Below are 13,378 nucleotides of genomic sequence, written 5' to 3' on the forward strand. Positions count from 1 at the left end.
TATGCCACTGAGTCAACTTTCCAGTGGCATGCTGCATAGAAAAATAAATTGTTTTTTTGTACAAATAGTTTGGGGTTGCATTTATGTGAACCATTTATTGTATTTAGTCTCATTAACAAGTACAAAAAAAAAAAAATAAACTAAAACAAAGATTGGCTATGCTTCATGATCCACATCGAAGTCATTTAAAAAAACAAAAATAAGTTTCTGCTTGTTCTCAATTAATCAGCTTGACTGATTAAAATGTAACCATTTACAACAAAAGAGAGTAAGTACCAGCATTGTTTTAGTTTTTTTACAAACTCGTTCATAATGTTGATTAACAACAAAAGAGAACAAGCATCAGCATTAGGTCATTGTCATTGTGTCAGTTCAGTTTTGCGGGGTCATGCTGGTGGTGTAGAGGTACGAGACAGTTCCAGCCTGGATCTGGAAGGTTTGGCCCTGAATCTGATCGCTGGGGATCTGCTCGGTGGTCTGGCTGATGGAGATGGGCTGGCCACTCTGACTACTGATGTGAATTCCTCCCACTGGACTCGTCCGGCTGGGATTTTCAGCAGAGCTCTCAGACAGCTGGTGGATCACCTGCAGCTGTTGTGAACCTCCATGATGAACCTGCAGTTGCTCCATGGCTTCTTTGGTCAGCGTGATGACATGCATTTGCTCTGTCTCTCCGCTACTCACCTGACTTCCTAAAACGCTGATGGTTTGGATTTGAGCACTGGCATCTAACCCATCTGGCGTGACCAGCGCCAGGTTTTGGACATGACCAGAAGGTTGGGTGAGAAGCGTGAGACCCTGTTCCACAGAACTATCTTCTGCAGTGATGATGCTGATACTTTGATCCTGGCACAGGTTGATATTGTCTACCTCGCCGGTCACCACCAGCTGGATCTCCTGCTCGGGGTGGGTGGGAAGTTGGTAGGGCTGGAGTTGGAGGATGTTGTGCATTCCTTCAGCTCCTGATGTGGCCTCCACCGGCGCAGGCCCCGTGTTTTCAGCTTCTCCTTGTTGACGCTCCTTGTTGTGAGTCTTGGTGTGAGCTTTAAGGTTGTCCATTCGGGCAAACGACAGGTTGCAGATGGAACACGTGAACGGTTTTGCACCCGTGTGAGACGCCACATGACGCCTCCTGGCACTGGGGTCAGAGAAGGTCTTATCGCAGATGTTGCAGATGTATGGCTTCTCTCCTCTGGGCGGGGAAAGAAAATTTCATAACATGGTGAGTATAGGGTAAAAAATGTAATTAATAGTTACTATAATTCCAACTCTTACCATAATTCACAGCACAATTTCCCATTTATTTGACTGCATTTGCAATTTTTTTTTATTACAGATTTTATGAAATGTTGTTGAAATATGTAAACCATGCATTATCTTATTAAATATGCACTAATGTGCATACATTTCCAGAAAAGCGAACTGTACATTACATTAAAATCTTTGTTTCATTTTGTTGACACATAAGAGTTAAATTGGGGATTTTGAATATCTGTTTATCAGAAAATACTGTCAAAGGCAAACTCACTATGTTATATATGGAATAAAATTTATTAAATCAGGCATATAATATATGTACAAACCCCTCTGTAAAAACCTCTAGAATAGAAGTGTAAACCTGTAAGTTTAGTGTATATAAGTGATCTTGAAGTGACGAAAAAACTTTAAAGATACTTATTATAATTGAAATCTACTGATGCATATAGATAATGTACAATTTAATAAACCCTTAAATGTATTTTGGATGTTTTTTTTCCACTCTGAAACAACACATTACAAAAAGCTAAACAGCCAGATCTCAAAACGAACTAGTGCATAAATAACAATGACTGTATTTTCTGATTTATGAAGTAAAAAAGAAAGAGATAACCAAAAACACTTTGAAAAAACCTTAATATGTCAACAAAATGAAACAAGACTTTTGTACCTGGTTTTATCCAATGTTGGAATTTATGTTCTGGAATTGTATGCAAGTTAGTGCACATTTAATTAGACAAAACCTCCTTTGCACATTTAAAAATAACATCAGAAAACGAATACAAAAATGTTTGCAATTCTTAATATACTCTAGTATAGAGTCTATAGTGTTTGTTTCTGACCTGTGTATCATGATGTGTGTCTGTAGTGTGCTCTTGGCTGTGAAACACTTCCCACAGATCTCACATGTGAACGGCTTCTCACCTGCAGCAATAAAGTGGAGTTTATACAGCACAGTAGTATGCAAGTTTCAATGCAGTAAATGTGATGTGTTTATTACCAGTATGAGTTCTCAGGTGCTTCTTCAGTTGAGCTGCATCCATAAATTTATGATGGCAATGTGCACACTCAGGTAATGCTTTTCCTGTGTGAACACGGTAATGACTTTTCAGCTGCCGCTTCTGACTGAAGCTTTTTTCACACTTGTCACAACTGAAAGATTTATTCTCTGTGGAAAGACAACATCAGAAAGTACAGTATATTCAGGTTTTTTGAACATGCACCATGGTGTTTTGGACATTTACCATGATAATATCAAAGTTTTGGGCTGGTAACATTTTTTTAAATGTTTTTTTTATTAGTTTTTCTAACAATGTAAAAGTCTTTAATGTCACTTTTGATCAATTTAATGGATCCTTACTGAATTAAAGTAGCATCTTACTGACCTCCATACATATGAATGGTCATGTTATGAGAAGTATATCGCAGTGGTTTGGTATATTTGTTTTACCTGTGTGTAGGTTCATGTGCTCCAGTAGGGAGTGTTTCGTGGACAGCGCTTTGGAACATATGGTGCAGATGAAGGGCTTTTCTCCCGTGTGCATGCGCTGATGAACCAAAAGAGTGTGTTTCTGGGTGAAACCCTTCCCACAAACACTGCATTTAAATGGTTTTTCACCTACATGAAAGGAAAGTGCAATTTTACATTAAGATTTCCAATGTGGGCGCTTTATGAATCTTAATAAATCTCTGCTGAAATGCTTGAATATAATGAACAGAATCTGTGTTATAGTTAATTCAAACTAAAACCATTAAAAACATTTACGTTACTTGAAATAAAATAAACATTAACTGAAATGATTTTTTTTTTAATTTCATCTGTTACCAAGGCAACATTTCTCATTTTGATTAAGTTTAATTTTAAGTACTAAAATGACTAAAACTAATAAATAGAATTAATAAAAACAATATAGACATATTTTTTTTTTTTAAATGACAAAAATACTTAAACTTTAAGTACAACCAGAAAATAAACTTTTTCTTAAATATTAACAAAACAATAATGGGGTACATTAATAATACTAAAATAACATTGAAATGCTTAAATAGGTTTAATAGAAACAGGGTTATTATTATCATAAACTTAAATTAAATGAAAAAAACAAAGATGTAGAATGCAAGAAAGCATAAACTTATTTCATTTAAACATTAAGACTCTGATTAAGAAACCACAACTAAATCCTAGTAAACTGGCAAATTAAAGACCCATTTCAAATCTTCCATTTATGTCTAAAATTTTTAGAAAAGATTATGTCTGCTCAGTTGTGCTCCTTTCTGCCTAAAAATGTCTGTCGGGTTTCAGACCCCACCATAGCACAGAAACTGCACTTGTTAAAATTATAAATGACTTGCTTCTTGCATCAACTTGCATTGTTTACTTGATCTTAGAACTGCGTTCGACACCATAGATCATGACATACTCATAGATCGATTTCAAAACTATACAGGTATTCAAGGGCAGGCTCTAAGATGGTTTAGATCCTACCTGTCCGATCGCTACCATTTTGTTTATTTAAATGGGGAGTCATCTCATTTATCACCAGTAAAATATGGAGTGCCACAAGGATCTGTCCTAGGTCCTCTGCTATTTACAATATACATGTTGCCCCTTGGTAATATTATTAGAAAATACTGGATTAGTTTGCGCTGTTATGCTGATGATACTCAACTATATACAGTATCTCAACGAGACCAGATAAAACTTTTCTAAGCTAACAAACTGTGTTAAAAAAAATAAAAGATTGGATGACCAATCATTTTCTCTAATTTAATTCGGCTAAGACATATATTACTTATGGACCAAAAAACAGTACACAGAATCTCATAGACTACAGTTTACAACTACAACAAACGGATGTACTGTTACTTCCTCTACAGTCAAAAATCTGGGTGTTATATTAGACAGCAACTTTTGAAAACCATATTTCCCATGTTACAAAAACAGCATTCTTCCATCTTAGAAACATTGCCAATCTACGAAACATGTTACCTGTTTCTGATGCACAAAAAGCTAGTTCATGCATTCATGACCTCTAGACTGGACTATTGTAATGCACTTCTAGGTGGTTGTCCTGCATCTTCAATAAAAAAGCTACAGGTAGTCCAAAATGCAGCAGCTAGAGTCCTTACCAGGTCAAGAAAATATTATCATATTACCTATATAACACATCTCTTTCACCAAGCACTCAAATAATGCATCTCATAATTTTGGACTGCAGTTATATCTTATCAAATGCACATTCTTATTCTTTAGCTTGGGTTAAACTAATTAATTTTAATTGGTTAATTGGAACAGCAGCTACGCAAATTATGTCTCTATTTGTTTCTCTGTTTTGCCACGGGATTGACCGTGGTAACTAAGATTTACACAAGATCCAGTCTGGATCCAGAACACCTGAGAAGAGATGATGTCAACCCCTCAGAGGACCTCAGATGATGCTAACCTTGAAACAACATACAGAATTACCAAATTTTGCTATAAGTTTGATTGCATCATATAATAATTGCTGTAAATAGTGTTCATCGTCTATTTAATTATGTCTTTAATTGATTTTCCTGTACATTTCTGACATATGCACATAAACTGTCACCACTGATAAGCTACTACTAAAAATTGTAGAAACTAAATTTTCTGTAAAGTTGCATTGCAAAGATTTGTATCGTAAAAAGCACTATACAAATAAACTTGAATTGAACTGAACTTGAATTGTGTTTTTGAGTTCTACCTGTGTGAGTGCGTTGATGTATCTTCAGAAACAGATGGTTTTTAAAAACTTTCCCACACTGGTCACACCTGGCCTCTGTGTCGGGATACTTCCTCTTGGGTCCTCTCTTCTCGGGCTCCTTGTGCTCTGTGAGTTCATCTCCTAACCTATATCCCTTCAGCTTGACAGGCCGCTTTATTTGGCGCTTGCTGTGACGGGGTCTGTCCTCATGGGGGTTGTAGTCACTGTCGCTTAAGTCTCTTGGTGGGGAAGTGGGATCCAAGAGGGGTTCTGTAGACTCGGAGGTAGTTTGTGTTGGTAAACCAGTTTCAGGATCCTCTTTTTGGCTTGAATCCTGAATGTGAAGGCTCTTTTTTGGCCGTCCTCTTTTACGCTTTGTCTTTACGCATTCATCAACACTATCTCCCTCGGCAGACATCACATTTTCAATCGTTGAACTGTTCTTTTGAAGGTCCTCGTGGGCTTTGAGCAAATCTTGGATGTCCAGAAAGTGCGCCATGTCAAGTAGCTGCTCAGAGATGCTCTTGTCCACAGTAACATTTGCAGAGTAGATAAACTCAAGCACGGCCGAGAAGGTTTTCGCACCCATGCCATCCAGCTTGTACACCGACTGGCTTACCTGATCTTCAGCGGTGAACATTAGTGAGAAATACTCACTGCTCGCTGCTAAAAGAGCCTTGTGTGCCTTGAAGTGCACATCTTCTACGATGAGGGTTATGTCACAGAGCAGTTCCCTTCTTCTGAGCTTGTCAAATTTATGCAGGATTGTGTCCTTGTGTGTTCTTGAATGCAGGGCGAGAACAGATGAGGCTGGCGATTGAGACATGATGCTGTTACAGTGAGCATGAATCTAAAAAGGAAAACAGGGCTCTCAGATGATTTTGCTTTTTAAACCTAGATGGGTATCAAGTGGTGAAAAACACAACACCAAACCCATATTTAATTTACTCTGGGTCATATTTTATTTTACTTTGAATAGTCTTGTTCATGGTTTTTGAGGATGAAGGCAAGTCACGTAATGATTATAATTGGCTTCTGGCTTCTACAAAGTAAAAAAAGGTATATGGGAATTATTTTCTCGTCCTTTATAAGTCTGTTTACTATATGCAAATCAAACTATGCACATGCTTGGATCAAGTGTACCTTAAATCTTATAAGTATGTTTACAAAAACCTGTCCTTGCAGACAATATTATAATAATGAAATAACAGGCCACTTCAGTTTTTCGTCTTCTGTTAAACACAAAAGAAGATATTTTGAACAACTGTGGAAGTCAATGGGGACCAGAAACAGTTTGGTTACCAACATTTTTCAGAAGGTGATCAAATTATATTTTAAAAGTATATACTTAAGTTTATTTTAAATCATCATGTTTTAATCTTTCACTGTGTGTAAAAGTACACTTAGTTTGATGTTGACTAACATACTAAAGCACATGATAAGTTAATTTGTCATAAAAAGTCTAATTATATTAGACACAATTTCAACAGAAATGACACTGAAGTATTTTTTAGTTTAACATAAATGCCTTTCAGCTCATTCAGGAGTTCACTTTAACCATATAAAATTATGAAATTAAGATAAAAATATATATTTAAGTGGGATAGAAAGCTCTTTAAAGTTAAGCTATAATTCTACAATTGAACTTCTATCAACATGCAATTAAGTAGCTTCAGCCTTTATTACATATAGTTCCCCGCATAAGTAAAGTTTGCTAAAGTGTAGTGTTTTAACACATGCCTTTACATTTCTTTTTAAAACTGTTTACTCATCCTGTCACTGACCCATCAGAACAGACCAACGACACTTTTGGATTGTGACAAACCATGCATAATTAAACAAAATCTTTGAAGTACCATGTAAATACATTGTTCAGTATCATGACAATCATTCAGAAACAATGTTATATCTATATTTGAACCCAAACTGCTTTATAAGCCAATATATATATATCTGATAAATTCTAGTATAGTTCTTCTGAAACATTTTACAGAAATATCAGTAAATGCATGCATGCATTTATCATACGACACAACTGTGCAACCTAAGCTGTAAACACAGTCTAGTTCAATGTAGATCGTGTTCCGATTGCATCACAAACTGTGCTATGCGCTCAGCAGGTAAAATACACGAGCCTGTGAATCTTCATGTATATCTACAGTATGTTAAAGGTCTTTGAACACAGTAAGAAATGAAGAAATTGCTTAAAGCTCAGCGCCATGTGTAGCAACAAAGAGCTGCTTCGCTTTCCCTTATAAAACACTCTCATATCGCTAAAAGACTAGCGCTGATTTGAAAATTACAACATTTAATCTGCGAAACACACTTCAAAGAATAACCACACTACTCTCTGAGTACTATAACATACGATTAAGCTTTCAGGACCTCACCTTAAAGGAACCGATTCAGACTGGCACATCTCGCGAGAACTGCTTCCCGTGATTTCAGTGAGCATCACAGAAATGAACAGATAGAAAGGCAGCAGTGGATACCAAAACGGGCGGGGCATGTATTTACATGAATGATTTGTCTGAATACCAATTATTTCCTTTTTTTTTTTTTAGTCAACCACTTTACAAGTTTCTATTATTATTATTATTATTATTATTATTATTATTATTATTATTATTAGTAGTAGTAGTAGTAGTAGTAGTATTTAGACTGCATTGTCACATGGGAACCATAGGCGCACAGAATTTTTGTAATAACAATAGATTATATTTTTAGTGTTTATATTTTTACAGTCTATAAATTGTAAGCAGAGATGCGCCCCGGGCGGAACAGCAATATTTGTCACTCAGTGTAGTGTTTGCAAACAGCGCCACTGTTGTGTCTTATTTATAACTGAGAGGATAGAATTACAGTACTGTACATAAAGCATATTCGTCCGGTACCTTCTAAACCATTTATTGCACATTAATATTAGCGAAATTGATAAATTGATTTACCCATTAAGTGAGGCAGTAATTGCCAGTATGAACTAATAATTACGTCTAATGGAACACAAGAATAGTGAGGGTTTTTATTTTATTTTACATTCCGACGCAGACAAACTCGATCACGTGACTCTGATACTGAGCAGTGTTGCCAGGTTCTTGTTTTTCCCGCGCAATCGTGCTACATTTACATTGCTGTCCAGGGCTGTTTTACATGTTTTCCCCTATGACGTGATATTTAGAATTTTAATCGGGGAACAACGTCAAAAAAACAAAACAAAAAACGTATATCTTAGACCCCGGATTGGCTAGTTTTGGGGAGCAATTTGAGGAGATATGTTGTGAAAACCTGGCAACCCTGATACTAGGGTTCATTGGAGCTTGTTTTGCCTGCCTGCGGTGTCATATGTAACATTACTAATGTTGATCTATTAATGATTGATATGTGCGTCAGTGATAATTCACAGAGAGATTTTGTTGTGTTTGTTAATGCAGGTCTCACTAGTCTGGAGGTAAGCTACAGTAGTATCTGTTATAGTACAAATAAACCTTCGTTCTACTTCAGTGACAAATTGTACTAATTATGGCATTTATAAAATCCTGCAAACATAGTATTGCGCCTATGTACCCTACTTTATTATTATCACTGCAACAGTATCGCACGTAGGCAGTGATTTCAAAATGATAAGCTACCATGGTTGCTGCACGAAATATGCGTTATTGTTAATACATATTGACTAGTATGACTGTTTCAAACAAAGTGGCCTGTAAAACGTATAGCACAGTCTAAAGTGGGGTACCCAATTCTATTTTCTAAGAACTAAGAATAATAATTATAATTTTAAGAGAACCTTTCATTTTCATTATTTTGCCAAATGGTAATTTTGAATGTTCTCTAAACCATATCAGACCAGCATCCAACTAAATTGTTTTTGTAAAAGATGTACAAATTATATTTTTGCTAATGTGTTGAGAAGATTATTCGTGACTTTAAACAAGACAGCAAACACCAGCCAAAGTGCAGAGAACAGTCTCTGTTAGCTGGAGAAGTAGGGCATCTGTCTGTTATTTAGTGTCTCTGTGCCAACAACAAACTATGACTTTATGGTCGTCTTGCATGGTTTATAAAGGTCTCAGTATTGTGCGAAGAGGATGATTTTATGTTTGTTAGCTTTGTAAATCAATAGATTCAATGATCTTTTATAGATAGTTGAGTACTTCTTAAACTTTTTACAATGATCATTTAGGTGAATATTCTCTGAATAATATATTACAGTTCAATGGTGGATTTTATGTTTATTTTAAGTTCTATTGGAGAATATAAATGCAAACAAATGTTAGAAAATAGAGATGTAAACTTGAATGACATCCGTTTTGTTGAGTGAGGAAGTTCTCCAGTATGTTGCAGCTGAGCTGAGAGATGAAACGTGTGAAGGTGCTCGTGGTTGGAGCAGGTGTGGTGGGTTTATCCACTGCTGTGTGTGTCGCTGAGACCCTTCCCTATTGTTCTGTGACTGTTATTGCTGAGAAGTTTTCTCCGGACACCACTGGTGATGGAGCTGCAGGAATCCTCTTACCCAAAGAGTTTCCTGGTGAGAGGATGCATCAGACCTGCCTTATATCATGCTTTTGGCATAATGCCTTTTGTTATTGTTTAGGACACCGATTTGTCTGCATAAAATGGTCAAATTGATTGTTATTGTCCTCTCTTACTAGACATCCCTCTTGAACAGCAAAAGCGTTGGTTCAAGGAGTCATTCGATCACCTTCTGGCCATTGCAGATTCGCCTCAAGCCTCAGATGCTGGCGTGTACTTGAGCTCCGGGTAAAACCCTGATGACAAAAACAACACAAAAAAAAGCTAAAAGATGATACATTGAAGTGTTTTACATCTCTAATAATCTCTACTTTGCTTCATCGTTAGGTACCAAATTTTTAAGGATACTCCCTGCAACAAAAAGCCCTTTTGGTCTGATTTTGTACTTGGATTCAGATATATGACGGATCGTGAAATGAAGCGTTTTCCTAATTATAAGTTTGGTCAAGCGTTTACCACATTAAAGTGTGAATGTCTGAACTACTTGCCATGGTTAGAAAAAAGGTACGGTTTAAAGTTTTATAATATATTGTTTTTTTTTTAAAGAAAGTCTCTTATGCTCATCAAAGGCTTAATTTTTTTAAATTAAAAATACAGTAAAAATAGTAACGTTGTATTATGTTAAGTTTTAAAGTTTTAAATAAGTTTCAAATATTATGAAAGTTTGAAAGAACTTATTTTTTCTATTGTAATATATTTTAAAATGTCATTTATTTCTGAGATGGTAAAGCTGAATTTTCACCAGTCATTACGCCAGTCTTTAGTGTCAATTTGATCACAGGCATTTTTTCTCCATTGAAAAAGCATTAATTTCTTTATTTTCTTACTAACCTCATACTTTTTTTTTTAATTGTGATGTATCATGGTTTTCATTTTTTTTTGTTTTTGCTAAAACATCAGCTTTGAATCACAAGGAATAAATTACATTTTAAAATGTTTTATGCACAAAATGAGCTCATTTCAATTTTGATTTCTGCTACAGGTCTCAAAATAGTTGGGACGGGGCATGTTTACCATGGTGTAGCATCTCCTTTTCTTTTCAAAACAGTTTGAAGACGTCTGGGAATTAAGGCTATGAGTTGCTGGAGTTTTGCTGTTGGAATTTGGTCCCATTCTTGCCTTATATGGATTTCCAGCTGCTGAAGAGTTCGTGGTCGTCTTTGACGTATTTTTCGTTTAATGATGCGCCAAATGTTCTCTATAGGTGAAAGATCTGGACTGCAGGCAGGCCAGGTTAGCACCCGGACTCTTCTACGACGAAGCCATGCTGTTGTTATAGCTGCAGTATGTGGTTTTGCATTGTCCTGCTGAAATAAACAAGGCCTTCCCTGAAATAGACGTTGTTTGGAGGGAAGCATATGTTGCTCTAAAACCTTTATATACCTTTCAGCATTCACAGAGCCTTCCAAAACATGCAAGCTGCCCATACCGTATGCACTTATGCACCCCCATACCATCAGAGATGCTGGCTTTTGAACTGAACGCTGATAACATGCTGGAAGGTCTCCCTCCTCTTTAGCCCAGAGGACACGGCGTCCGTGATTTCCAACAAGAATGTCAAATTTGGACTCGTCTGACCATAAAACACTATTCCACTTTGAAATAGTCCATTTTAAATGAGCCTTGGCCCACAGGACACGACGGCGCTTCTGGACCATGTTCACATATGGCTTCCTTTTCGCATGATAGAGCTTTAGTTGGCATCTGCTGATGGCACGGCGGATTGTGTTTACCGCCAGTGGTTTCTGAAAGTATTCCTGGGCCCATTTAGTAATGTCATTGACACAATCATGCCGATGAGTGATGCAGTGTCGTCTGAGAGCCCGAAGACCACGGGCATCTAATAAAGGTCTCCGGCCTTGTCCCTTACGCACAGAGATTTCTCCAGTTTCTCTGAATCTTTTGATGATGTTATGCACTGTAGATGATGAGATTTGCAAAGCCTTTGCAATTTGACGTTGAGGAACATTGTTTTTAAAGTTTTCCACAATTTTTTTACGCAGTCTTTCACAGATTGGAGAGCCTCTGCCCATCTTTACTTCTGAGAGACTCTGCTTCTCTAAGACAAAGCTTTTATAGCTAATCATGTTACAGACCTGATATCAATTAACTTAATTAATCACTAGATGTTCTCCCAGCTGAATCTTTTCAAAACTGCTTGTTTTTTTAGCCATTTGTTGCCCCCGTGCCAACTTTTTTGAGACCTGTAGCAGGCATTAAATTTTAAATTAGCTAATTAAGTGGATAAAAGTGTAAAATTTCTCAGTTTAAACATTTGCTACGTTATCTATGTTCTATTGTGAATAAAATATTGGCTCATGTGATTTGAAATTCCTTTAGTTTTCATTTTATTAAAATTTAAAAAACGTCCCAACTTTTCCGGAATTCGGGTTGTATTATAGACACACACACCCACACACACACAAAATGCAATCATACAGTATAGAAAGGAAATATAAAAGCTATAGGAACATATAATAAATAAACCAGTGTTATATTTCCCACTAGGTTTCGAGCAGTTGGAGGTCAGATCATACATGAAAAGGTGACTGATCTTCAGAGACTGGCCCTGAATTACGATGCCATCATGAACTGCTCAGGCCTCAGCTCTCGTTTTCTGCTGAAGGATGAGGAGGTCTATCCAATACGAGGACAGATTTTGAAGGTTAGCGCTCCTTGGCTGAAGAACTTCATCCGAGATGGAGATGGCAATACCTACATCTACCCAGGCATCAGGTACCTCAGCATCGGAGGCACGCGGCAAGTGGATGACTGGCGGCTGGAGGTGGATAAGGAGGACAGCGAGGGGATCCTGGAGCGCTGCTGCCGGCTGGAACCATCTCTGCGAGCCGCTCAGGTGATGGGCGAGTGGGTTGGGCTGCGGCCGGGCCGGGCGAACCCACGGGTGGAGCGCCAGTATCTGCATTTACAGGGCCGTCAGGTGCCTGTGGTGCACAACTACGGTCACGGCGGCTGTGGTGTTACTCTGAGCTGGGGAACAGCGCTGGACGCGCTCGATCTGCTGAGACAGAGTCTGTTTGAAAAACCTCCTCAAGCCAGACTGTGAAACTGCTGTCGTACTCTTACACCCATGATGCTTTACAGTGATACTTCTGCATGTACTACTGAAGAGAAATGGCACTTTAATCTTAATAACAGATAAATCTGTCATCAGTTTTGCATCTAAAATGTTTACCAATTTCTGTATTATTCATTTTGTTTGATGATTTCTACATGCCACTAATTAGTAGGTTGTTTTCAATAGGTTGGAAGTAGAATTTATTGTTAACAGAATCTAAATCTTGAGGAAGATAAATTGTGTAAATCGTTTGATGTTGAAATAGTTTAACTAGTTTAATATGCTGCGTTTGAAAATTGTCTTTATCTTTGCATTTCTAATTTTTAACTCATGTTAAATGTGATTTGAGTTTTGAAAATAGTATTAATTTATGAAGTTATGTTGCCTTTAACTAATGAATGAATTTTAACTCAGATTCACTGTATAATTTATAGCTGATTGTCAGTGTAACACTAAATACACCAGAACATTGTATTGACGAGAAAGTCTGACGTATCTTGTTTCCCATAGAACAAAAGTACTCTTCATAAGTGTTAATGGATATCAGATATTCACAGATGATCTGTAAATTCACTACAATTAACTACAGTTGCAATGTGATTGTCTAAAAATTATACAACAATTACCTGTAAAAAAAAAAAAAAGGTTCAAATACTCTCCGATTCAATAACCCCAAAAGTTGTCATTTTCCGTGTCTGTTTGGATATAATAAAACACACAGTTGTAGCAAAAAACATTGTTTGCAATTTTTTCTTAACCTTAAAATCATGATTATACATACTCT

The 13,378-nt window shown here is 36.8% G+C and overlaps 2 protein-coding genes across 4 annotated transcripts; one reads left to right on the top strand and one right to left on the bottom strand.

The window, feature by feature from the left end:
* Positions 1-324: 324 nt before the first annotated feature.
* zbtb24 (zinc finger and BTB domain containing 24) lies at positions 325-7,485 on the bottom strand. Of its 2 annotated transcripts, none has more exons than XM_059518477.1 (6): positions 7,373-7,485; positions 4,983-5,832; positions 2,708-2,875; positions 2,258-2,425; positions 2,100-2,181; positions 325-1,192 (listed from the first exon to the last, which is right to left on the bottom strand). In XM_059518477.1, exons 2-6 carry the CDS (start codon positions 5,806-5,808, stop codon positions 373-375), a joined length of 2,064 nt encoding a protein of 687 aa, XP_059374460.1. In that variant the 5' UTR covers positions 5,809-5,832; positions 7,373-7,485; the 3' UTR covers positions 325-372. The 2 variants fall into 2 exon arrangements, with proteins under 2 accessions (XP_059374460.1, XP_059374459.1); XM_059518476.1 differs by lacking the exon at positions 7,373-7,485 and adding an exon at positions 5,953-6,043.
* A 793-nt stretch (positions 7,486-8,278) lies between these two features.
* ddo (D-aspartate oxidase) lies at positions 8,279-13,328 on the top strand. 2 transcript variants are annotated; one of them, XM_059518481.1, is made up of 6 exons: positions 8,279-8,430; positions 9,317-9,510; positions 9,635-9,743; positions 9,843-10,019; positions 12,024-12,060; positions 12,142-13,328. In XM_059518481.1, the coding sequence occupies exons 2-6, from the start codon at positions 9,339-9,341 to the stop codon at positions 12,580-12,582; spliced, it is 936 nt and encodes a 311-aa protein (XP_059374464.1). In that variant the 5' UTR covers positions 8,279-8,430; positions 9,317-9,338; the 3' UTR covers positions 12,583-13,328. The 2 variants fall into 2 exon arrangements, with proteins under 2 accessions (XP_059374464.1, XP_059374463.1); XM_059518480.1 differs by having other exon boundaries at positions 12,024-13,328.
* The last annotated feature ends 50 nt before the right edge of the window (positions 13,329-13,378 follow it).

Source organism: Carassius carassius, chromosome 31 (assembly GCF_963082965.1).
Source record: "Carassius carassius chromosome 31, fCarCar2.1, whole genome shotgun sequence".
NCBI lineage: Eukaryota > Metazoa > Chordata > Actinopteri > Cypriniformes > Cyprinidae > Carassius > Carassius carassius.

Excerpts from the sequence above, each read along its gene's own strand:
- ddo (XM_059518480.1), top strand. The coding sequence starts at position 9,339 with ATGAAACGTGTGAAGGTGCTCGTGGTTGGAGCAGGTGTGGTGGGTTTA. Across the intron at positions 9,744-9,842 it reads GGCGTGTACTTGAGCTCCGG|GTACCAAATTTTTAAGGATA; the intron begins GTAAAACCCTGA and ends CTTCATCGTTAG. Across the intron at positions 10,020-12,023 it reads TTGCCATGGTTAGAAAAAAG|GTTTCGAGCAGTTGGAGGTC; the intron begins GTACGGTTTAAA and ends ATTTCCCACTAG.
- zbtb24 (XM_059518477.1), bottom strand. The coding sequence starts at position 5,808 with ATGTCTCAATCGCCAGCCTCATCTGTTCTCGCCCTGCATTCAAGAACA. Across the intron at positions 2,876-4,982 it reads ACATCAACGCACTCACACAG|GTGAAAAACCATTTAAATGC; the intron begins GTAGAACTCAAA and ends CCTTTCATGTAG. Across the intron at positions 2,426-2,707 it reads GCACATGAACCTACACACAG|AGAATAAATCTTTCAGTTGT; the intron begins GTAAAACAAATA and ends GTCTTTCCACAG.